General features: G+C 28.4%; 1 protein-coding gene across 2 annotated transcripts in view; it reads left to right on the plus strand.

The window, feature by feature from the left end:
• The first annotated feature begins 7,688 nt into the window (after positions 1-7,688).
• The window catches only part of LOC107443982 (rab-like protein 2A), a 29,482-nt gene continuing 9,443 nt past the window's right edge, over positions 7,689-27,727 (plus strand). Inside the window, exons 1-9 of one of the 2 annotated variants that reach the window (XR_001584064.4) lie at positions 7,689-7,803; positions 7,905-8,046; positions 10,236-10,265; positions 11,741-11,820; positions 14,999-15,078; positions 17,035-17,146; positions 22,160-22,257; positions 25,940-26,023; positions 26,811-26,894. Coding sequence is in view for 1 of the 2 variants with exons in the window: in XM_016058022.5 (XP_015913508.1) it covers positions 7,916-8,046; positions 10,236-10,265; positions 11,741-11,820; positions 14,999-15,078; positions 17,035-17,146; positions 22,160-22,257; positions 25,940-26,023 (615 nt within the window). In the remaining variant the exon portion in view is untranslated. The remainder of the gene's footprint in view (positions 7,804-7,904; positions 8,047-10,235; positions 10,266-11,740; positions 11,821-14,998; positions 15,079-17,034; positions 17,147-22,159; positions 22,258-25,939; positions 26,024-26,810; positions 26,895-27,727) is intronic. The other variant, XM_016058022.5, reaches the window with a different exon arrangement.

Consider the following 27,727-nt stretch of genomic DNA (forward strand, 5'->3'; position numbering starts at 1 on the left):
GTTTCACTGTTCTTATCGTAATTCCCAAAACCTTCACCCGGATATGAAAATTTCCCTATTACTCTATATCATACACATAAATATTATTTTCTTCCCCTGAGTCAGTTCTTGGAATACATTTAAACATATTGTTTTTCAAAGAATAATGAACTCATAAACTTCTTCCATTTCCTCAAAGGTTACTTTGCTAAATGGTAAATATCACAATAACTACTTTTCAAAAAGTGCATTACATTCTGAGGAAAAGCGGTTCAATGTTTAACCATAATATCGGTACATAGAACCATAATAAAGTGCAAATTTTCCTCAACCTCAATATAGTGTTAATTTAAACTGCGTTTTTGTTCAAAATAAATAGCATAATATCGTGTAATCAAAGTTAAGAAGTTCGATAATATGATTTAACTAACAACCATATTAATTTTGTTGCAGCAAATTAGAACGATAGTGGATCAACATGCTGAAACATTTTTAATAGTGTATGCAGTTCAAATATTAGAAAAAAAGAGTTTAATTTTTTGATTAAATAGGATTTTTTTTATTAATTATACTTTTTAAAATGACTTTCTCCCAATGACGTTTCGCTGTTTGAAAAATGGCGAGATATAATGCTAAAGATGAATCTGGAAGCACCTTAAAAATTTGGAAATAATCTAAAAAATTTGAAATACTCTAGATTTGTAGATTTTTTTAAATTTGTTTAGTTTTAATGCCCAAATATTTATTAGCAGGAGGAATATCTACTTGCCCAAATTATGAATTTTTGTGCAGCTCCTCACAAAAAACTTGAAGGCATTTTACTTGAAGTTACATTCGACCGGAAATATTAGCTAGAATAAATATTCGCCTATTTACTTCAAACTTAAACTGCATGCTTAAAATTATATTCTTCATAGAAATACGTAAAATAATTACATAATATTTATGTTATTACCAATTTTTCGGTTTATTATTATTACTTCAATTTAGAATTTTTTAAAAGCAAACTCATTTTTGCAAAAATTGGTAAATCAAAAATGCCTACGTACTTTTGTAGTAATTAAATTTCTGTCAAACTGTAACTTTCATACGGAAAATTTTTCCTCTCAGCAACTAAAGAAATTTAATATTAAACTGCATCGTAATCTGTCAAGAAACACAGTTTTTCTGTTACTAAATGAAATTTGCAACCATTGATACAGAGTGCATGCGTTGGGTACTGATTTTTTAAAGTTTTGAATATGAAGAACTTAAGTATCAAAGCGGCAACAAATAGTTTGATGCATTGAAACAAATTTCATCCCTTATGACACTTAAATACGTATGTAGGTCTGAGCTTCTAAAAAATATGGAAAACTATATAAATTCTATCTTTCAAACGTAATGGTTCTCTATGCTCAAAAATCACGTAAATCACACAGTATTGGAATGATTAAAAAAATTAATCAAAATTTCAAAACTCTGTTTCAATATGCAAACCGGGTATACAGCTACCTTCGTGGTAAATTTTTCTGCCGTACGTACAAAAGAGTGGTTTGTACCCTGAAATATGGAAAATATGTAGTGTATACAGATATGTTCTGTAATATTTTGTTAGAGGAAATATCTGTCAACTTGTTTTTTCCGAAGCATACGGTTTATCACTGGTAACTTTGCCAAAAATTTTTCGTAACTTTATTTTTTTTTACTGTGTATATAATTGAAAAACTTCGCTTTTCATCGCAATCTAGAAATTGTAAAAAATTATTATTATTTTTTATGTTATTTATTTATTTATTTTTCATTCAATTTTTTTTTCAAATTAGTTTGAATTAATTTGAATAAGTTAATTTTTTTTTAAATTAGTCTCCAATTCCAAATCCGACTTGAGACATTTCAAACAGCTTGACTTGGGACTCCTACGCCAACTTAGACTTTGAAAAAAAATTTCCGCGAATCCTAGAAAATTATAAATCTTATTACTAAGTAAATGTTAAGTTGGTAATGTCACATTGTGTAATATAACCTAACAGTTGAAGATATAAATTTAAAAAATATATTTGAATATACTAGATAAACATTTTATGACAAGATTTTTTAGTGAGTAATCATGAACTATGGAACTATCAAAAATGATAGTACATTTAATTTATTTGCAATATCTTTATAAATAACTTAGTAATTTAACTGATGAAATATGATATTAAAATTTAAATGAGGCTTCTTACTAGTGCAAAAACATGATTTTAAACAAAATTTTCAAAATTGAGTTCATTACAAATTTTGAATCTTTGAGCTCTTAGCTTTCTGAAACTTTTTTACTTTTGTTTATACCAAAATTATTTACTAAGTGATAGCAGTTTTTGTGCAAGGTGATAACGATGGTTAAACTAGTGATTTTAAGTCTTTAAATCCTTTTATCTCAAAATCAAGTTTTTTCACATTTTACACCACTTTAAACACGATACCTCATGCTATTTTTAAAATAATAGTCTACAATTTTGCATGAGTGTTCATGATTATAGCACACAAGTTTTGAACTAGAGACTAGGAGAAAAAAGTAGAATTTCATTTTTAGGCATGTCTTTTAGCAAAGCCAAGTGCGAAAATTTTTAAAAATTTGATTTTTTTTAACTACATTAATCCCTAACTCATGCACTTGCTTTGTAGATAATAGTTCAAAAAATAGTTCATAGCCTTCTAAATAAAATTCTCAAAGAATTTTTTGTTTTGGACGGTAGAATTTTTTTACAGACCAAAAAAAATCCTTATTTTTTACCTAAAAATGGCCATTTAAAAAAAAATAATAATAAATTTTTTTTGATAATTTTATAAGTTTGAACACAGAATAAAACATATAAACTGGTTTTTTAAAATTTTATATTAATATTTAAAAAAAATTGTCAAAACTAATCTGATACCTTTAAAAGATAACTTATTAATAATTCCTTTATTAATATCTTTTTTTCATTCGTTTCGATACTAATCTGTGTTCTTTTCTTACATTTCAATCAAGCATATATTAAAAAATGTTCAAATTTGATAAATTAAATTTGTAATGAGTTGATAAGTTGTGACTCAAATAATTTTCATAATATTTATTCGAGTAATATTTCTGTTCACATAACTATAAATATTTTTCTGAGTATTTCTACATAAAATTTCGTGTTTGAATTCTAGCAAATATTTCTGATTCCAACTGCAGCTAAATTTTTTCAACTCCAGCTTCACAACCCTGATAAAAAGGAAGAAAAAAAATATAAAAACGAGTTAGAACTTTATGTAAAATCAGCATTTACAAAATCCAAGTTTAATGATAGTCAAAATTAGCAAATGACCTTGAATTACTATGTGTTGTTTATTTAGAGGGAAGAGACAGTTACTCTACTTAGAATCTGACTGAATTGTTAGTTTTGTTTTACATACGAAAGACATTAACATGGGAGTAGTTTTGGTACCTTTTCCTTAAATTTTGCTCTTTTAACAAGTAAAGAAATGTTTTATTTACAAAGGTCAAATCAGCATTATTAATGAAAAATGGAAGATTCAATGGCTAGAAGTATAAGGATAAAAGCTTCTAATTATCAAAATTAAAAGTTAAGCACGATTATTTGGGGAAATTTTATCAAATTAAATATAACTTTCTTCAAAAATGATTTACTTCTTGTTTCTTTTAATTTAAATTTCAATTAATTTTAACTATACTATAGAAAAAAGATCTCCGAAATCTAACAGCTTTGATAAGAATAATGTTTAATGAAAAAATTAAATGTGCATAAGAACAAGATTTGAAAAAAAATACTATTATAGAAAAATAAACTAGTTATTTTTATTGTTAAATCTATTTAATTTTTTAATTGCTGCATATCATTAGAATGTATATCTACGTTTTGAAAGTTTTTAGTAATTACATGAAAATAATAGAAAAATAGAAAGTTAGCAACTTTAATTCCCTGTTTTCGCAAAATAATGATTAATTAAATTAATTTTAAAACTTCGTTTGTGTAATGAAACATAATATTTTAGCTTACTCTTGGTTAAACCATAAAAATTAGTTTTCCAAAGACAATATCATCCAAAAAAAAAAAATTTATATATATTTATTATTTTTCATTTTGTTTTTAATCAATATTAAAAAATCGAATTTTAATAATAAATAAAATTTTTACATCATTTTAAACTAAGTAAATTTAAATGAAAATTTTATATGAAATCGTAAATGTTCATAAAAGTCATAATTTTTTATTTCTCAAGAATATTTCGACAGTCTATATTTGCGATTTTGACATTTAAATTTCTCAGTTTAAAATTGTGTAAAAATTTGTATACATTGAAATTCAGACTTGTTTCTGACTTTATTAAATTAAATAATAAAATATGATAATTAATCGTAAAAAAAATATATTTTCCATAAAATTATCTTTGTTTAAGAGATTCATAATTGTATGCACAAAAAAAATGCTTTTCTAGTTCCACAGTTATAATGAATTGTATAAAAAGAGACATTAATGTTAAGGGAAAATAATTTAAACCTTTCTTCCAATCAAATTACTGTATTATTTTCAATTATTATCAAACCATATTTTCAGATTGCGGTAAACTAAAATTTTCAGACTACAGTATTTTAAAAATTGGAAAATCGAATTCGTTGAATAAAATATCTTATTCAAAGAAAGTACTGTTTTGTGTCTGATTTCGCAACTTTTCAATAATGTCTATACAAACTAATTAGTATAATTTAGGTTTGATCCCGAAAAACGTCTTTTCAACTCCCATTGGCAATCAAACTGAGTTTTGATCCTGATTTTCTTGATAAGAAATTACAAATTTGATAACTCATTTGTTGTTCATGCTTAAATATTATTATTATTATTATTATTTTTTATCTTTAATGCACACAGTATTTGGATTTAACTTTCGACAAGGATTAAAAATATGTAAATATTTAAATTGCTGATTGAAGAACACCCTATATATATATATATATATGGCTTGAAGAACTTAATGAAGAAAATACTAGCTTATTCGAATGCTGGACTACCCAATATAGTGCGGGAAAATAGATGGGGGTTGTAATCACTTTTGGTTTCCGCACCACACTTCTCAACCGTCTTATTTCTGCGACATTTTCCTCGAATGCGGTCATTGCACTTCTGATTCTCATCTAAGGAAAAAGGGAACATGAATGATCAGTTTTTCGCGGGAGAATATGCTTCACTAATCAGGTTCTCATATCTCCTCGAAGACAGTCGGAGGTATGGAACCGCAATCGGTGAGAATGCTTCTTTACAGCTCTTCTGAAACAGGGATATTATATTAGAATGGGTTGACAATCGCAGAATTCATCCGATAGACTTCATCCTGCGTAAATGAACCTCGATCCAAGAAGGAAAAATAGCTTGTTATTGCTGCTAATGTTGTTTTCCTTCAACAAAATTACGCATTTTTATTATTACTGACAAGTCACGTCTACAAATGATAACAAAAGAAGAAAAGAGATGCGTATGACATTTTGCTACAGTTTCATTACCTTTCGGCTAGTGGTTTCGTTGAGTGATAATCAGTGGCGTATTGATATCCCAAGTCAGTAGCATGCATAGGTGTGGAGAGGTCTGGGTTTAACTTTTCGATTAGATTTCACTGAAAAATTGTTTTTGTTGTAGTTCATTTACGTCGCACTAGAGCTGCACAATGGGCTATTGGCGACGATCTGGGAAACATCCCTGAGGACGATCCGGAGACATGACATTGCAATTCTGATCCTCTGCAGAGGGGATGGTACCCCTGCTTCGGTAGCCCGACAACCTGCACGCGAAGTCGAGCACTTTACGGTAGAACAGGACCAATACCGCGCACCCTCGGTCCCTACGCAGACTGATCCAAGTGGTCCTCCACCCCCACACTAACCGGAGCCAGTGATGCTTGACTTCGGTGATCTACTGGAAGCCGTGTCTTAGTGATCAGTCCATTGCGGGACTTCACTGAAAAGAGTTGTGGAACTACTAGAAGGGCAAACAACAACAAAAAATTAATTTTCAAACTACTTTGGAAAGATATATATTTTTAAACTTTAAATCTAAATTCATATTTTAAACAAAAATTTTAAGTAAATTTGCATGCGGATTTTCTTCTTATGGTAAATAATTTCTCTTAAATGTGAGTCCCACAGTGGACAAATCGTAAGACACCGATCACCGAAGTCAGTGAGCATTCACACTGCGTGCAATTGCGAGTGAGAGTGCTTTATCAAGCAACGTTGGCAACTGTCAGGGAAAGGATGGGTGACCATTTTGATCTGCCTGCGAAGTGACTCAGGATTCGCGGTATTGGTTCTCGCTCGTTACATTGTTCAACCCTTGGCTCAACCTTAAAGTGCTCGCTTGACTTCTCGCGCAGGACATCGAGATACTAAAGCGGGAGTACTATCTACTCCTACTTTGTATCGGATCAAAGTTGTGCTAGCATATCTTCGGATCATCCTCAAAAGTGTTTCCCAGACTGTCGAAAATAGTCCGTTGAGGGCCGAGATAGCCTGGTCGGTAGGGCGCTGGGCCCATATCCAAGAGGTCGTGGGTTCGATCCTCGCCGGCCGAAGACTCCCCGTGTAGTAAATGGTGACTGATGCACGTTAAATCTGTCGAGTCTCAAAGTCCTCCATGTTCCCCCAACAAATCAATACCTCTGGGGGTACTGATCCAGGAGTTTCCTTGTCTTCTGGATTGGTTCAAAATTACAAGGCTATGGAGTTGAACGTAAGTAGTCGTAAACCCATGAAATTGGGTCGACTGTTCAACGACGGTTATAAAATATAAAATAAAAAAGTTGCTGAAAGGAATATAAAAAATTTGTTTGATTTTCAACGTCTTCATTTGAATATTGAAAAACGTATATATGTATCATTTCATTTAAAATTTATTGTGTACTTATGGCTCAGGGGATAGCACGCTCGCCTCCCAATGAGGTAAACCGGGTTCGAATCCCAGCGATACCTGCTCGATACGAATTCTGCACCCGGCTCGTACCGACCACAGTGCTAACTTAAAAATATTCTCTGTGGTAGACGGATCATGGGTTAGTGTCCTCTAACCGCCAGGCTAAGAAGGAGGAGGTTTTCGTGGTTTTCCTCACAATGTAACGTGAATACGGGCTAGTTCCATCAAAAAGTCTTCCACGAAGGCAAAATTCTCATAACACTTGATCCAGGAGTTCCTTAGTCTTCTGGTTTGTGTTTAAAATTTCAAGGCTACGGAGTTGAGCATTGGTTGTCGTAAACTCAAAATTGGATCTGCTGTTCAACGACGGTTGTAAAATTAAATAAAATAAAATAGTTCATTGAATTTCAGTAATAAATTGAAAGCTTTAATGTCCTTATTATAGATTTGCCTCCCTCTTTACACGCCGCTGTCCTTCGTGAAATTTTTTAGAGCGATCGAGTTGCAGGAGGCAGCGTCAGGATTTAAAAGTATAAAAACTGCGCATTTACGATACTGCCTAGAAGATGCATAATGATGAAACCGATGTTCACTCTCTCTTTTAACTTCCAAGTATTCAAACAAACTTGTTTTGAATACATAATTACAAGCAATATCAATCAAATTGCAAAAATGTTAGTTTCAAGCGTGATTTTATTATTAAATAATAGATGTCAACGCAAATACTCCACTCTCAAGGCTTCAGTGAAACTTTCATCAAATAATTCAATCTCTGCCGAAAATTAATCATAATCGTAACCATATGCGTTGCAGAGAAAACGCAAGTCCAGGGGAAGTTTTATTTACAAACGAATGACAGTCATCCCTGGCCGGTGTTCTATGTTCGGCTTATAATTATTTTTGTATGTCAACTGTAAGTTTGTTTACATTTGAGATACTCAAACTTTTATCAATCTCTATTCAGTGTTTTCTATTGTTCTTGTACTTTTTCTCAGTTAATTAGTTTTCTTTCAGTTTTAATTATCATGACTGATGAACATGTTTCTGAACGAACACCAAATTCTCCGAGCGATGTTGATTACAATTCTGTTCAAGAGGATGGAAGTCTGCGAATTAAAATAATTTGTTTAGGAGATAGTGCTGTCGGAAAATCAAAGTAAGCAAAAATCTTAAGAAAAGATAGTTATATTGATTCTTTCTGTCAATTTATTTGCTAGCTAGTTTTGATTACTCTTTTATCTCATGTATAATAAATGATTTTCCACACGAAATCAATATCAATTGAAATATTTCAAATTATATCTTTCTTTCTATTTAAACATATTGTAGAGAAATAGGCTAGCATTCTTCGCTTGCGAAGTTTAAACTTTTTTTAATATTAGTTTTATAAAAATACATTATTGTAACATCTTTAAAATAATTAGATTTTTATAAAAGTTATATGAGTAGGAGGAAAACCACAAGAAATCTTCAAACATTAATGTCATATTTATTTGAACTTAACTTTACACCACTTTGATTTAGCCAAAAGAAATTCAATGATATATTTTGATAGGTTTCTCTACAAAAATTAGAATCCAATGTGTTGTATATCATTTCGAAAACACAGTAATCTGGGATTTCCTTATGGATTGCATATGACATGTATACATCTGTTCATTTTACACGTCTTTACCAGAATTTAACGATTTTGAATTTCTTTAAATGGTAATATAACTTATTGAAAGCTAAACAGGTGTATAGTCAATGTTAGAATACTAGGCTCAGTAGGAATTAGTTAATGGCAATGGTATTACTTTTTTAGTTTTCTTCGGGATGTAAATATTTACTTTCTTATTCAAATATATTTTAACTTATGGTTTTAGAAAAATGTTTTTTATTGTACTCAAATAATGTTAAAAAAGCAACTTCGTTTCTTTTAAGTCTCTAAAAGTATTTTTATTGAAGAAAAAAAACCTATCACATGCTTGTAGGTTTATAAATTTTAAATCGAATAGAATCTCGATAGATCATTTCTAATGGGACCATTCATTATAGATGTTATATACTAGAAAACAGCCTATTGGATTCAACAATAAAATATCAAATGACTTAAAAACATACAAAAAGTAAAGAAATAATGGACTTGAAAATTAGTAAATTTTCAGAGAGTATAAAGAATTCTAATTTTAAATTTTGGTTTTAACACACTCTTTTCTTCTCAGCACAAACAATACTTTTTTGAAATTGATAACTGGTTGCTGTTTATTTTCTGTAAATTCATTTAAATTCAGATAATATGCTTTGTTTTGTAATTTTGATTTTATCAATATCACCAGGGGTCTGTTTATAGAAGAAATTTGGGTCTGTTAACAGACCCTTCACTAAATATCTTTTTATAAAAACGACCCTTCACAAAATAAGTTATCTTTTAATCGGACCCTTCACAGATTTGTTTATTTCATTATCGTTTTTTTAATCGAATAAACCCTTCCGGGGGGAGGGAAAGAAATTCAATTCGAGACAAACTAAGTTTCCCTAAGTTTAAATTCCAAATGTAGTATTCTAAGAAAATATTTCTACTTTAACAAACATCGTGTGCGCATTCTTATTAACATTAAATCGTAATTTTTTTGTGAATAAATGATTGATCAATTTATATTTATTCATAAAATTAATTAGTAGAATATTATGTAAATAAAAATTAATTTCTGGCAATTTTTTAAATAAAATATTATAAATTTAAGAATTGTTTAAGTTTACTTAATGCATAACACATTAAAGAATGCATTCTTATTTGGCTTATATTCTATCTATAAGGTTCGATTAGGTATATATTCTTATAAGGTTCTATTTACCTTATAAGAATAGGATTTGTGATGAAACAAGCGTAGCTGACCCTATCCCGTTGGGGGCATCCAAAGGATAATGGTTGCTTGTCGTGCGGGGGAACTCCAAAGATAGTACTACAATTCGTGGCGACTGATAAAGGAGGCCAGTTTGGATCCGAAACCGAAGCTACAAGGCGGCAGTGCCAAAGCCGCTGCAGGCGCTTGGAGTCGAGGCCGACAGCAGGTTGTGATGTAACAATTGAAACAAGATGATACATAGGAAGAAATAAAAGATACTTTGTTTTCTCAGGTGTATCATTTGTTTTCTAATATGTGCCGTCTTTGCATTAATGGAACATTGGATCAAGGTTCAACTATCCTTTAATTTGTAGTTTGCTGAAATGCTATATTGGTTCCTGTTTTTATTTTACTGTAATATATTTAATTAATAGTTTCATAATTCGAGCATGTTTCTTTTTATTTTTAACATAATTTTTGTATTATATATATATACTAATGTTTTCTGCATTTCCAGGTTAGTTGAAAGATTTTTATTAGATGGATAGTATCCTTTTTTTAATTGTTTCAACATTGCTTTCTTAAAATTTTAATAATACATTGCTTTTCTTTGTAGTTTAATTTCGGATCTACCTTCATTTACATTTTTTTCCTGCTAATAATATATAAACTGCTTTATCAGGCAAAATTTAAGACATTTGTACCATTATATATTTCAATTTTATAGCTCAAATTTTTTGATGTCCTTTTATTTAATTACATATCCATTATTAGAACCGTTGTATTTTAATGAGTTTAATTCATGAAAATAATTAATGTTTTGCGACATTAATTAAGAATTAAAGTTCAAAGAGCTGACTTTTTTATGTAAGTAAGTGTCTGAGCTATTGAGGAAATAATTTTTATTTCATATTATTTCTCGCTGAAACTCATTATCTCTCTTTTGAACTACAATTTTAAACTCTACTAAGTAATTTCTTTTATAGTTATATGTATATAAGCTGTAATACTCACTTATGATGGATAGTGATTTCTTTAGCAGATGGTACTGTTCTCCTTCTCGCAAAACTATGTAGTTATTGCAACACTCATAGGCAACAGGAATATTGGAAAAGTTGAAACTTCGGGGGTAAAACGAGATTCAAAGTGTAGTCAGGGAATTGGCAGCAAAGACATAATTTTACCTCAAAGTCAGAAATTTTCAAAATTTTATCAAGTCAGAAATTTTATCAAAAACTCCGATTTTCTAAAAGTTTCTTTTTTTTTAAATAAATATTCCATTTTTTCTGAAAGTTCAGTTGTTGAAATAAAAGAATTTTATTTATTTCGTATTTTCAAGGATTAACAGAAAATTCAAACTACGTCATAGCTGCTAACCTTTCCGCATTTTTACTTATTTTAGCTATTTTCTCCGTTTTTACCCGTCCGCCAGATAGCTCCTATTTTCGTTGAGGTTGCTGCTTCCTGTTTGCTGGTGCGAAAGCAAACGAAATAATAAAAAAATTGGCATTGAATTTGCGGTGAAAATATTTATTTGCACATTCAATTAATCTTATTATGGCTCAATTTTTACTTATTATGGCTGAACAAAAACAATACAAACAAGCCTTTTAGAAATCCAAAGTCCAGAATCTGCTAATATCTTGATTCTTATTCACTCTATTTTAATATCAAACATTGATTTTCATATTTACTGGATTTAAGAGAGGCACATAGTGATTCTTATTCAAGCTATTTAAACATCATACATTGCGATTCTTATTTAGGATATTTAAAAATCCTATATCGTGATTTGCATTGACTTGTTTTTAAATCCCTATGTAGCGATTCATATTCAGGAGAGTTTAAAATCTAATGTCTTGATTCGTTTATTCGGTTGTAATATCAAACTATACCAAATCGAAATTGGTGATTTATATATTAACACCACAATTGAAAATAAAACTTATATCTTTAGATAATATTAAGCTTGAAATTTTGAAACAATATAAATATCTATGATATTTTTCTTAATGTTTGTAGTAAACCACATTCTCTATCAACCTATGCTCTGACTATGTTTCAGTATAAAACAAAAATAGATGATGAAAATATTTTAGTAGGTGAGTATTTATTTTGTGGCTTATATCACTTCAATTATTTATTTAATTTAAGTTTAAATTAGAATTTAAGTTTAAATAAATTAGTTTTTTAAATAATATTCAATACTTAAATTGTACGATGCTTAAATAAAATAATTCACTTTCAGGGGTGAGATTTTTCCGCGTTTTTCACTTTTTTCTCTTGAATTTCAGTTTTTTTTAAATCAAAAATACAGATTTTTCTAAAAGTTTCACTTTTCTTTATAAGTATTCCGCTTTTTCAGAAAATTCAAACTACATAGCTACCAATCCTTTCTCATTTTTACTTATTATAGCTATTTTCTCCCCTTTTACTCGCAGCAGATAAGATTTTCCGAATTTTTTGCTCGCCCTCCAGCTAGATCTGATTTTTGTAGTTCAAACGATGCTGCTTCTTACAAGCCTTTTTAGAGGTCCCAAGCCTGGAATCTGCTAATATCTCGATTCTTATTCACACGATTTTAATATCAAACATAGCTTTTCATATTTGCGTGTTGCGATTCTTATTCACGCGATTTGAATATTGTACATTGCGATTCTTATTTAAGAGATTTTAAAATCCGATATTGTGATTTGTATTCACGCCTTAATAAAAACTTACATAGTGTTTCGTATTCACGCAAGTTTAAAATTAATATCTTAATTTGCTCGTGCAGTTTATAATATCAAACATTGATTTTCGTATTTATACGTGATTTTAAAATAAGGCATTGGGAGTCGCATTCACGCATTCTAAAAATTATGCATCATAATTCTTATTTATGCAATCTAAAAATTACGCATCATGATTCGTATTTACGCAATCTAAAAATTATGAATCGTGATTTGTATTTACGCTTTTTAAAAATTCTATCTATCCCAGTTTGTATTTCCTCATTTTCAAAATCGTATATCTAGTTTCATATTCATGTGATTTCAAAATCCATAATTGTTATTCATATTCACGCAATTTTAAGATCAACTATCGCGATTCTTGTAAGAAGAATTTTTTTTTTTTAATTAGTTACTATAAAGGTGGCTGTTTTTCTAACGACGATTATTAGTATATGTAAGTGTTACAACATCAAAGAAACTGGAAGGGAATATATTCAAAACTTACATTCTGTGCTTGCAAAGAAGAAAAAATAGGATTTGTCACAAGATGTTTGAAGATGTACTAACGACTAAATATAGCAAACATAAAAGATATAACAAACAAAAGCAGTCACTTAAAAAGAGATTTAATTAAATTGTTTTTTTTTTTAAAGAGTTGATTGACTTATCATCAAAATTTTATTTATAATTGCTGTTATTTATGCAATAAAAGGCAAAATTCTTATAAAATAAAAAACAATAATCTAAACAGTTGCTGATTGTCATGTAATTTTTCAAACTAAAATAGCAATTTTTGTGTGTTAAGGAGTTACTATAGATTTCTACTTCACTGTTATTGATATGTTTCAAAGGGCTCTAGTTAGATTAGACTATAATATGAACATAATGATTCGGTCCATTCTTAAAGTTTTTTTTTTTCAATATAATTTAAAAAGTAATATTAATGATATATTTGCTATAAATCACATAACAGTATTTATTAAAAGAAATAAATATTAATGTATATTCTCAGTAGTTTTAATTTGTTAAACCAGGTAGTTTTTCAAGTAATAATTGTCTCTTTATGTGAACTGAGGAAAAATATAATTTCCAGCTTTTTTTTTTCAATTGGTAATTTTTATTTTCACTAAATGTTAAGTAGCAATGTAATCATTTATATAATAATAGATTAGTACACAATTGTATGTCAACACATTATTTATTACCTTAAACTGTCTGGAATTTATTATTAAAGGGTTGTGCTTGCGTAAAATTTACTAACTTGGAAATTCAGCTTTTTGCTTTTTGGCTAGTCTCATCCCTGACTTTACAAACCCAAATATTCCCAGAATGAATGTGAGTTTAATATGTGATGGGCACAGTGTATGAAATTGTGTCTTACAGCATATTTATTCATCTTACAACATGTTATTATTCATGCCATTGCAAATTAAATTAATAAAATTTTAAAAATAAATGTAAGTTGTGCTGTTAACAAATTATAAGAACACTTCACTTAAAGCAATAAAAATGTAGAAATTAATATGTTATTTACCCACCTTTTTGCTAATTCTTCTAAGCTCTCTGTTGTTATTGAGTTAACTAAGTGGTTTAACTAAATGGCATTTTTTTAAAAAGTAACCTTTAGACATGTTACAAAAACTTTCGTTTTTAACTGCATTTGTTTTAAAAATTGTTAAAAGTCTTCAAATTTATGCTGTTCTCTAGGATGGAGAAGGGTGATTAGATGTGATTGGTAGCTTTGATTTTGTATGTAAAATATACCTGGATCAGTGCAGCAATAAATGGTGCTGCCTGCAGAATTTTTACTTTCCATCCAACTTTAAAAGACCAAATGCTGTACATAAATACATTTTTGATACAAAAGTATTGTATTAAAAATATGCAATTAATAAAAAACTGCGAAATTGACAGAAAGATTGGACTTTTAACAAAACTTACTGGGAGACCCATTTTTCTGCATACTCCCCCCCTCTACTACATCTCTGAGCATGTAACAGAATCCTAAAAATTTTCTTTTTTTTTTTTAGCATTATTTTTCCTATTCCCACCTTCTCTTATTGACAAGGAGAAAATTTCATGTTCTCCTGAGCATGACATAACTGTGTGTTTCAATTCTTGCAGTTTTGGTTTAGTTTTTAGGGCAAGGAGGCAGCTGGCGCTCTTTCTAAACTATATTCTTATATTTGAGTGAGATTAAAGCAGGTGGGCTCATTTATTGTTATTACTTGTATTAGTATTTTACAGAAGATTTTTGAAAATTCCAATTGGCTTTTTGCAAAAAGAAACTTACAAGAAAATTTCATCAAAAAAAAACAAACTTATATAATAATTTAAAATTTTTTTTGGTTATTTGAGCCTTTCTATTGGTCGTATTCTGAGTCTAACTTTTACTCTACTACTTACATTTTCATCTACTATTGGATGTCTAAGAATTTGTTGTAAATTAATTATAGACCAACTGATCTCCTTTTTTCTAATGTAAAAAAAAATATTTTTAGAATTATTTAATATAAAAATTATGTTTCACAATTTTCAGTATTTGAATACATTATTTCTCTTGTAGATATATGGGATACTGCTGGACAAGAAAAGTTCAACAACTTACACCCATCTTATTACCATGATGCCCACGCTTGTATAATGGTATAAAAATTCTGCCTCTTTTTTTATTTTCTGATCATGTATCAATACTCTGTATGTGTTGAAATAGTAATAATTTTCTGAAATTAATTTGCAAATCAACTAATATTTTGTCAAATGATTTTCTAAAGATGTTCTAAAAATGTTAAGCAATTATAATAAAATTAACAGACTGCTTAAAATCGTTTAAATTTCCTTCTTACAGATTTTTAAAAAAAAAAAATTATATGTCATGCAGTAAGTGTAAAAAATAAAGATTTATTGAAGAATTTTTTATCCAACAAAAAATATCCAATTGCCTGGAATCTTGACCGATATCCTTCTATGTAAAGAATTTAGAAGATTGGCTTTTTTTTTTTATAGATACCTTTTTTTTCGAAAATAACAAAAGAAAGCTATAAAACACGTTTCCTAAATTTATTTATAATCCCAAGCATGTACCACCCTATTTTTTGAATCTAAAGGCTTCCATACTATACCTTACTAGAGCAGTTGTCAATGAAGTATAATGATTGACTTGGATTGCATTTGTGGATTAAATGTACTCCAAGATTACGCAGAGCAGGGAAAATGAGTTAACAATTGGGAGGAGGGACTGAGACCAACAGCTTCCAGGAGAATTCTTAAAAATTATTTAATTCATGCAAAAATGATGCAAGATCATGCAAAAACATCATCCATTGTAAATGTTTGATAACTATTTTGATCTCCAAATATTGTTCATAAGTAAACAGTTAAGTGTCATAGAATATGTTCTTATCTTTTTTTCCATTTTAAATATTTGAATATGGTATATGATTGAATAAATAAAATTAATGTTTTTAATCAAAAATACTATCTGAAAATATCAAATGTGATATCTGTTGAATAGAGTTTTCTATTTTGTTATGCTGTATATTATTTAGCACTTAACCAGAATAGAGCCCAATTGTAAAATTAGTATGCAATTTATTTCATTTTTTTTTTGGGAGGGAGGGACTGAATATAAACTAAATCTGACATGTGCAGGTAATGAATATTAGTTAAAGAGATGTACATTCTTAAACCATAATTTTTTTTAACCTACTTAGTAATTATTTCAGTCTTGTAATATTGTTTATGTCTTAGTACTTGAGCTTATCATTGGTTTTTTGAAAAAGTAACTTACTTACATAGTAGTTACAAATAATTATACTATTGTAAAATTTGTATTCAAAAATAAAGAATAACACTATAGCACTATTATAGTATAAGTATAGCAATATTATCTTAATGCTTGTTTACTTTAATTTTATAAATAATCTGTGATCATTTATAATATTCTATAATTTAGATTTTACGGTGAAAATTTTAAAAGGAATCAAACAACATTTAAAATAAATTGTTGAAAATTTTTTCAATTTATGCTTTCCACTATCCAACTGGCTAAGAGGATCTTATACCAGAGACGTCAACTAATTGGGTGCTCAAAATGAATGAAGAGTCCTGAAATATATGTGACCGTAATTATTCTTGGTTACCAGATTTTATTAGTATCAAATCTATTTTCATCTAAATAAATCCGGGCCTGGGGTTTGCTTGTAAGGGTGATCAGATACAAATTATTTATTTCTTATGTAGGAATTATCTTTTTTTTTTAAAATGGAAATTGTTGATATCGTTAAAAACTATTAAATCCTAGACACACAGCAGAAACTACAAAAAAGGAAGCTTAAATCAAGTCTAACACAAATGTGCTTCTTTGTCAAAGGGAAATAATTCTAATTTATATATACTTAGCACAGTATGAACATTAAGGAATTCAATGTAATAGAGTGTTTATTGTGTTTATAATTGTGTGTCATAAGGTAAAATAAAATACGAAAAAGATTGTTAGAAATGTGTACCGATAATTTTGATGATTTATATCTATATATAAATTTATCCTGTATTCACTATAACTTTATATTCTCTTCATTATGCAATGATTTTTCTTCACAGGTGTTTGATAGTACTAGAAAACCAACTTACAAAAGCCTCACAAGGTGGCATACTGAATTAAGAGAATATCGTCCAGAAATCCCTTGTTTATGTGCTGCCAACAAAATTGATGGTACTGCTTATTAATTATCTTTGCAAGGTTTTGTGAAACTAAAATCACTAATCATCAATTATTCCTAGTTTTTTTACAACCTAGTAAAATTGTGGAACCCTAAGTAAAACTGTGGAACCCTTAGGTATAATTTTTAGTAAGATGCTAAGCTTATTTTATCTGTCACAAACATCACTTTTAAACCTAATTTATCTCTTTTATTTTTACCTTGGTTAATATTTGTATCAATTTTCTTGTTTTTTAAATATTTAATATTCTTGTGAGATATTCTAATTGTTTTATAATAGGTGGAAATTTCTTGCATGGAAGGAATCTACTTCCTAATGAATATTTGTGATATTTTCTAATCTTTTTTATTAGTAAACATAAGTTGACAAAGCTGGTGTTAAAATTTTCAAATATTGTGGAAGATTTAATTACAAAATGAAAGAAATTTATTTTAAATTAAGAATGTTTTTAACATTTAAATCTATTTTTTTTTTAATTTCCCTGCCCAATTTACTGGTATTATGGTATACTTAATTTAGGTATAACAGATTTCAATTGTACAAAGTTAGTTTTGAAATATATGTAGCATATTTATTTTCTTATATCGAAGACAAAATGGGAAAATAAAAGTTATTAAAATCTTTTATTTTTAAATACATATTTTCAATTAACAAATATTCAAGAAGAACTGTGTTACCTTTCCTCCTCTTGTTTTTATCTCATGTTATCTTGGAATGAAATTTTTTTTTAATAATTTTTATTAAATATTCTATTTATCAAGAGGCTCTCATAATATTTTAACATTTAACCATTAATGTCTATTAAAGAAGAGTAACAGATACAAGAACAATTTTAACTATCTTTTGTCTTAGTTGTGTTCATCACTGTTAAAAATTAGAACTTAACTAACCTTGATATTTTGATATATATTTTTACTTGGCTTTAACAGTATGTACAACCATTTGTTGACTTTCAGTATCGAAATTTTTTTGATGATTTATTCTAAAATTGCTCTTGGGCGTATTTAATTCCATCGAGATTTCTCATGTTTCCCCCCCCCCTTCTGACGATTAGTCTAGACACTTGTACGAATGTTTAAAAATTTCATGTGGGACAAGCTAAGCCATGGTGGCTCAGAGGATTGCACGCTCACTTTCTAACAGGGTTCGTTGATTTAAATCAGCTTGATTTAAATCTCGATTTAAATCATGATTAAAATCAAATGATTTTTTTTTAAAAATCATTGATTTAAATCAACAAATTTTTTTTATCTATATATATTAATTTTAAAAGTTAGATAACAGCTTTTTAAATTTTTGATACTTTTATTATTTTCTTTTCTTAGTATTAAAATTTAATTTAAACAAATTGCTGCATTAATTAGTTTTAGTTAACGAAATTACTTTCTTTCTTGGTGTGTGTTAAATTCCAACACATTTGAAATTACATTTTTAAAAATCTTTTGATATTTGAGATTGAAAGTACAGATTAAAGTAAACATTTAATGCTGTCTTAATATAGACTTGCATAGCTGTAGAAAGTAATTAATAAACATGAATTTTTTTCAAAAAATAATACAAATGTTAATTAAAATTCTACCTTTTGAATGAAAAAGAGTGAATTAAAATCTACATCATATTTTATTGGTGGAAAATGTATATTTCTGAAGCTTGAGGTTATATTAAAAAGAAATTACCCTAATGTGCCAAAAGCAGAAAAAGAAAAAAAAAAGGGCTGATGAATTCAGATGTTTTTTTTTCCTAATATAGTGTCATTCTTCCCTTTCAAAGTCTATTTGATGCAGTAGGGTTATTAACTGGTATTTTTTTCTCATAATATGTTTACAGTATCTTTGACATTATCTGATTTTCTATAAAGAAATTTTGTGAAAAAAAATTCCAATGAGTACATATATTTTCTAATTTTTTTTTAAGCTTAACTTATCTATTTTGATATAAAATTAAAAATGAATATTTTAATGTAAGAATATATAGATTGAATATTTATTTATTTTTTGATGAATGACTACATTTATAAACACAGTCTGCTACATTTATTTTGTTATTTTAAAAATCAAGAGAAAAAAAAAGAAATCACAATTTTAAAGTAAAGTTATGGTTTGCTAACAGAAACTTTGTTTTAATAGTTGAAGTACAGGGGTCTGTCAAAGTCAAATTTACTACCGTTTAACGTTACCTTTACAAATTCAACTTTAGGAAAAATGATAGAATAATCACACAAAATACTTTTTCTTAAAATTTTACTTTTGTCTCGTAAGAAACGATAAATCCATATTTTTATTATATTTGTGTTGATTTTTTAATATAATTTTTAATTTTCACAAAATAGGTACCTCTCAGGAAAACCCAGACAGACCCCTGAAGTATTCTTTAAATTCTCTTTTTCATCTAGTCTTTAAATTTTAATCATGCATTTGTTTCAAAATGGTTGTTATGCATTCAAAGCCATGTATTATAATGAAAAATTATTTTAGTTAGAGCTTCTAAAATATTGTTATAATATAGTTTTAATATTAAGTTAATTTGATTAAATATTTATAATTTTTTTTAATCATAAATTAAAGTTCTTACAGTGTATTTAAATAAAAATCAAAAAAATCTGATTCTTTTAATTTTTTTTAAAAAAATCAAAAAAATCACGAACCCTGCTTTCTAATGAGGTGAACCGGGATCGTAACCCAACGGTGGCTGGTCGATTCACATTCTGCAGCCAGGCCGCACTGACCACAGTGTAGGCGTAAAATATTCTCAGTGGTAGCGGATCATGGGTTATAGTCCCCTTGCCGTCGAATAACTATGGGAGGTTTTCGTGGTTCTTAGCTCCATGTAACGTAGATACGGGTTAGTTCCATCAAATCCTCCACGAAGGCAAATTTCTCCCAGTACTTGATCTAGGAGTTTCTTTCTCTTCTACATTGGGTGCAAGATTACAAGGCTACAGAATTGAACTTCGGTAGTCGCAAACCCGAAATTGGGTCGGCTGTTCAATAACAGTTATAAAATGTACAACGAGCTGCCTGCGGATGCGTGAATCACATTCACTGAGAAAGCTTTATGATTTTTCGATTCATTTATCTTTTGAGGCTTTCGATTCGCAGAGATTTCGTCAGAATTTCACCTCCTTGAATGACAGGTTTTGTTTTGCAATTATTTATCATTTCAGCCCTTTCCACGTTTTCTAAATTTGATATTTTTAATATGATGTTATTACGACATGCTTTTTGTTCATTTTTAACAGCTAACATTTTTTGAAGCGCTTGATTCACAAAGTTTCAATTGTAAATCCTTGTTTCTAGATTGCTTTTCTTCCATTTCATTTGATATTAATACATGTTATATTTTGTCATTATAGATGTTGTAACAATGTTGTATTGATGTCATAACGGCGCACAAGTTTTAGGTTACATAGCGACTATCTTTTAATGATTTATTTTTAAAAAATCACATTTTGAGTGGCTTAGCTCTGTCATGATTCCACGTGTTATTATTGCGTGCATATTTCGAATTTATCCCTTTTAGGACCATGATCACATATGATCATTCGGTTCTCTCTGCACGGTAACATATCTGAAATGACACCTTTGTAACCCTGGTGATTTTGGATCAATCGGACATAGTCTCAATGTAGTATTCTCACATTACATGTCATATTAGTGCAGATGATAAACTTTAAGCGTATGTATCTGAAAAGGACTCTTTTTCTCTTTCGTTGGTCCTGAAGAAGTTAAGGTAGTATTATCGTCTGAGGCACTCAGTTCCCAAAGCCTCTATCATAAATTCACATTGATAAGTTGTTTTTTTCTTCTTTTTTACCAGTCATTTGTCAATTTTCTGCCAGTTCAGCACATTCTCTCAATTTTGATACTTTTAACATGTTTTTCATATTTTAGTAATCACTGTTTGACATGTCGATTTTGCTATAATTCCACTGTATAGCTATGTTGTTTTCTGCGTTTTTTTTTTGTTTTAACAATGATGAATTATTTAACGGAAATTTATTTTAATAAAAAAAAAATCAGCAATAGCAAATAGAGTGCAATTTATCAACATGTATTGACTATACTTGATATCAACCTTATTTTTGTTGTATACGTTCTGTGCTATTTTAATATAATACTTTAAACTGTAGTAGTTAGAGTTAAATAAATATTTTTTAGTTAGTAAATATTAGAAAATATTATGTAATTTTTAAAAAAGAATTTCAGTAGCAGTTAATTAAAATGTAATTTAAAGTTACATTTGATTTCAACAGCAATAAATATTTCTAAACCAATTTTTTTCTTTCTTTTTTAAGGTTATTAAGATGTTGCCTGGGTATTAACACTTTTTAATTTTATCACTTTTTAATAACAAATTGGTCACTTTTTCATTACTTTTGTACAATGACCTGTGCTGAGCCCTATGGCTGAAACTTTTGTATTTGTTTTCATATAATATTAAAAGTTAGAGAAATATAATTTTTTATAAATTTTTTTCCTTTAAATTTAAGACTTGTTTCTTATCATCAATTATATTGAACACTAATTGATGTAAAAATATATTGGGAATGATATTATTTTTTTCACATTGTTAATAAGAAATGTTTAAAAATTATAACAAATCGTGATAAGCTTTACCAAACATATATTTTGCTCAGTCTTTTACTTTGAGTGGCCAATGAAAAAAACATGAAAATTACTCAATACATAAGTAAAAAAAGAAACTAAGCATTAGCTCTACAGTATTCATGTTTATTTTAACTTTGGCTTTCATTTAAAAGTCCTTAAATTATCAGTATTTTTTTTTTATCTAGTTTTAGATTATAGCTTAAATAAGAAGAACAAAGGACTGGTTTTTATATGCTTTGTTTGCATAACATGAAAAATGAGATTTTATTGTGAATTGTTATTTATTGTCAGATGTCATTTGGTATTTAAAAGTAAAAATTTAATTTTGCTGTTATAAGCCAACTATCTTTAAATTTTGTTCTCTGTTTTTGACTGAACTTGAAATTATTTATTTTTAGCCAATCCTACCGTAACAAAAAAGTCTTTTCATCTACCACAAAAACTGAAAATGCCACTTTATTTTGTTTCTGCTTCTGATGGAACAAATGTTGTTAAAGTAAATATAGTTTTAATTATTTAAAATTTATAAAGACTGTTTAAATGTTATAATAGAGCATCTACACATCTTTTTAATGTGTAAAAGTTTTAATCTTACTGTATTTAAATTATTTACTTATTGACCTTCAAATGCAGATTCATACATTTTCATTTTTAACGAATTTGATTCTAGTACTGTAAAGATACAGTGCAAATAAATAATGTAAACAGGTAATGTACCCTTCCATTTCACCTTATGAATATCTCAATTCTATGCGTTAAAATTTTGAGATCTTGTTTCATTAATGAAAGATGAAATTTTTATTCAAGTTGGATTCTTCTTTGATAAATCGAATGTGCACTAGATATGAGATGGGCTGGGTTTGGGCCCAAAGCCGGTTCAGACTCTTTTATTGAAAAAAGATCTCGGGCTTATGCTAAAATTTTCATGAAATATTTTGCTTCTTTTTAACAGATGTTTGGTTCAGTTAAGTATAAAAAATTTAAATTTATAGATCTGCTACTTCTACTTGGTGCTTTTGTTTTGCGAGGCTTAGGATTAAGATGTTAAGCTTAAGATTTTGATTATATTTCAAATTTTTGTTTGAAGCATTTTGGACTTTCTGTTGGTTCTAATCCAGGCTTTGGACATCGTTCCCTGACAAGTCGACGTAAGCATCAAGCAAAATGCAGATATAGTAAGTCTGCTGAACTTACGCCATTTAAATGACTCTGTAAGATATTACTTTTAGTCTAGTAGTAAAAAGTAATATTCGGTGTATCTTAAATTACCTAAAGCAAGCAGTGTATGGGTTCTAGTGAGAAGGGGCGGAGCCTCCAATTATATTGTAGTTCTTGTCTCTAGAAGTATGTTCTAACAGAAACAAAATTCATTAAATGGAATTTATTCATGTATGTCCAAAGAACCTAAATAATAGCATATCCTTGCAGAAAAAATGCTTTTTTGATGAGTGGTCAGACATGAACATGCTATGTTCAAGATGTAGTTCAGTAGTATAGTGAATTTTTTTCTAAAAGAAGAAATTTAAGATGAAAGTTTGTTGACATGTTAGAAAAATTCTTCTTTTCCTAATTTAGCTCTAATAACTATAAAAATTTTGAGTATACCTGCTAGCAGTGCTATAAGTGCGAGAGAATTAAGCATCGCTGGTCATGTTTTAGAAAAAAGATGTAATTTGACTCTAGATTTTGTGGACTCAATACTATTTTTAAGACATTATGGAAGTCAAAGATGGAAAAAATATGTAAAAAACCATTTGAATATTCTACTTATACCACTAACACATCGGCTGATAAGTTTCCAGTCTGACACACAGATGGGGCCCTAAATGCAGAATTAGTATTTTGTTTAGCAAATCCTGACCTTCAAATAAAAGGTGTCAAAATTTTATAATGATCTGTAGATTGATTTTAAAGTTACAGAGATTTTAATCGAACACCAATTTATATTATTGAAGCAATGGATAAAAAAGAATTCAGTGTTCTTATTAAACATTGTTATTTAATGGGGAAAAACACGGTAGAAACTGAAGCTTGGCTCGATAAATGTTATCCGGGTTCTTCAGCAAGAAAATCGACCATTATTGACTGGTTTGCTGATTTTAAACGTGGTCGTACAAATGTTGAAGATGAGCCACACTCTGGACGCCCTAAAGATGATGTTAATCCGGAAAACATAATAAAAGTCTTCAAATTTTTTATAGAAAACCGCAAAGTGAAGTTGCATGACATAACTGATACTCTAAATATATCAAAAGAGCGTGTAGGCTTTATTTTACACAAACACTTGTTTATGAGAAAGCTGTTTTCGAAGTGGGTGCCGCGTATGCTTAACAGTTGACCAAAAACAACGAATTGATGATTCCGAGAGCTGTTTGATGTTGTGTCAGACACCCCCTATTCACCCGCACCCACCCTATTCACCAGATTTGGCTCCTAGTGACTTCTACTTGTTTCCAGACTTGAAAAAAATGCTTGCGGGTAAGAGATTCAGCACGAATGAGGAAGTGATTGTCGAAACAAACGCCTATTTTGAGGTCAAAAATTAAAATCACTGTAACTTTAAAACCAATCTACAGATCATTATAAAATTTTGACACCTTTTATTTGAAGGTTAGGACTTGCTAAACAAAATACTAATTCTGCATTTAGGGCTCCATCTCTATGTCAGACCAGAAACTTATCAGCCGGTGTGTTAAATGTGTCGCTGAAGGTTATGATTTATATTAATACTGTTATTGCAGGTTAGGAATATAAAAGACTCCTTGTTCGACTTAAATAAGTATTAAATATTAGTGAACAAATTGTTATAAGTTATGGGTAAACTAATTCTCTTATTCTTATATTAAATAGCAAGCTTTTTACATATATAAGTAGCATTGAATATTTCTTTTCCTTTTTTTTTATTTAATTTCACATGCATTTGGCATATTATTAATATATAATTATTTAATTTTCATTTGTTAAAGTACATTTTTAAAGAAATTTACTTTTTGTTCACAAATTGATATAAAATTTTCAGACTGATTTTTAGAGCTATGTGTATTACTTATTTTTTGAGAACTTAGTCACTTCATTATTTTGATTAGTTTTTTATGCTTATGTAACACTTCTCTAACATATCCTGCACTATACTGGAATCATTATTTTGTTAGTTTATACACAGTTAAGTATTTAGAATAATACTAGTTGTGTATTTATACTCCATATTTAAAAAAAATTTGTTATTGTACCATGTTAAAATACTCCATGTTAACCTGTTAAAAAATTTATACAATATTTTAAGATATCAGTTTCAGTTAAGTAAATATAAACTGAAGAGTACAATTCCTGAGATTATAGGACATCCTTTCCAAAATCATCAAATTGTTGGGGAACCTTTCCCAGTTGGTTTTTGTTTAAGTGTCTAATCAATGAACTAAAAATAACTGGTGACTGAAATTAATTGTTATCATAAATAATACAGTAGCAGGACAAAGGCTTGACACTTTTTTCTTTTTATTTCTTTGTGTGTTAACCAGCAGGTTTCAAATTTGTCATAACAGTAGTAATTAGATAACCTCAGCTTTATATCAGATTCAATATTACTAAGGTGAAATGACTTTTACATCCATAAGAGTTACAGTACTAATACTAATAGGCAGATTCAAATGCTATTGTATTTATTGTGCTCTGAACTAAGTTGATGACAACTTTGTCTTTATTTGCACTTTAGCCAATCCAGGAATTCATCAAAAGAAATATTTTCCAGACTTGCATTTTTACTTTGAATGAAATAAAAACTGACACGTGATTCTTTGTTTCGTCTCCACCTTCTTCTATAGCTATGTAATATAGCATATGTGTTAGATAACTGAGGTAATGTTTCAGGTGTCAGATAATCAAAAGCTAATTTCTCAGTTGTTTTTTTCTTAGCATTTCCATTTGTATTGTTTGCTGTTAAAATGTTGTATTGTTAATTGTCAGCCCAATTTAATAATGATAGTCACATTGATTTCAATTTAACTACTTCTTTGTATATATACTGTAAGTTATTATGTTCTCTAATTGTTTCTGATAACTTGACTGATACATTGCTAATATTGCTTGAAGAAATTAGGTGCGTAACAAATAATGTACTAAGTTACTTATCAAAAAGAGATCATATATATTAATATTAGTCTCTCTTAACTTTTTTATAGCTTTTTAATGATGCAATTAAAAATGCTGTGCTTTATAAGAAGAATCCTACTGACTTTTTTGATAAAGTGATGCAAGAATTAGAAGTATGTTTTTAAATTCTTTTTCTGTTAGATTTGTGAAAAAAAATTTGTATTTCTTTTCATATAAATGACTCTTTTATTCATTGATATTTTTGCTATTTGATTGGTACTTTACTGTTTATTATAAACATTTCATTTTTCCCCATTCTTTGATCTTGAAAATTTCGGAAATGTATTAAAAATTTTAATGCAGTTTAATATGACTTGTTTGTTTAAAATGTCACATGCTTTTCTTTACAACTTATGGTATGTTAATTTTAAAATTATATATTATGATTGAAGCTATTTTACTGTGTAAATCGCTTTTTGCAAGCTTGCAATTGTTTTGGCTTAGTCCTTGAAAAAGCTTTTATTAATAAAATTTTCAATCACTCTGTAATTTTTAAATATATTTCTAAATTTAATTAAGATTTGATTATTTTTTGGATTTTAATTCTAAATTGATTTATTTTATTTATTTATGAAATATTTTTTGATTTTAAAATAGTTATATGATTTTTTTTCGAAAACGAATAGTTTGAGTAAATGCCTTGCTGTATAATTGCATCGTGTTTTGTTTCCCTTAAACTCCTTCTATTGTTTTCATCTATAATCATTAAAAAAAAAATTTTACATGCAATAAAAGGAAAAATGATAAAATACTTTGATCTTACATAAAAGGAAAGTATTTAAATAAAATTTGATTCATATTTGAATATATACAGCATACGTTAATTTATTTAGCCTAAGTTTGTTTTGTAAAATTCAAGCTTTGCAATTTTTTCTTCTTGACCTATATTTTTGGTTCTAGGCTTTCAGTTGTCAATGAGATTACACAGAATGTACACTCCAAAAATAATGAACAATTATGAATGGCCTGTGGAGCAGAATGATGGTAATCAATAATGGCTAACCAACAATGAGATTGTACACAAGTTGGCAATAAATACAATTTAAATATAGTTAACTTATTTTAAGTTTTCAAATTGATGCTAAAAAGATACCGCGGTTGTAAAATTCATATCTTTATATCAATTTTCATGGGTGCAATGCCTATAGCAATTCAAAATGCATATAAAACAGTAATAAAATGCAATAATTCATCTATAATGATAGTGACTGAGTATTGCTTAATGAAATTGGTTACTAGTTGATGAGTAAATGAAATTTGGGAGTAATGTACTCAAAATGACATACAATGTAAAATAATGATTTTATGAAAAAATTGTGCTTTTCTTTAGCAGGGAAAATCTCTATTAATATAAGAGGTTTAAAAATATTGAATCAGATATGCTCAGCGAGTAAAATTATGAGAAAAAAATTAATAACAATACTTTCTAGTTATTCTCTATAAAGCTCAATTTTTATGTTTGTACCAATTCTGGACTTAAAAAAATGTTCAGTTTTTAAAAAGAAAGATGAGAAATCCAGGAAAACCTTTTCTTTATAAATATCATCTGTTTCTATTTCTCTAAGAATAGATCAAACTGCAATTTGTCCATTGTCTTCATTTTTATCTTTGCTTCAGTGATAAGGAATGTAATTTGTATTCTAACATGAGATTCAAAATTACTTATGCAACTCTCCATGTATAAATTATATCTAATGAAACGTCTTACTTAACCATCTTCACTTCTATTTTTCTATTCACTTCTAGTATAAGGTCAAACTGTAATTCTATAACTTTCTTGACCAATTGATAAGCAGTGTAATTTGGAAGCTAATATG

This window comes from Parasteatoda tepidariorum, chromosome 11 (assembly GCF_982258835.1).
Source record: "Parasteatoda tepidariorum strain Cologne lab strain chromosome 11, Ptep-v5.0, whole genome shotgun sequence".
NCBI classification, from domain to species: Eukaryota; Metazoa; Arthropoda; class Arachnida; order Araneae; family Theridiidae; genus Parasteatoda; species Parasteatoda tepidariorum.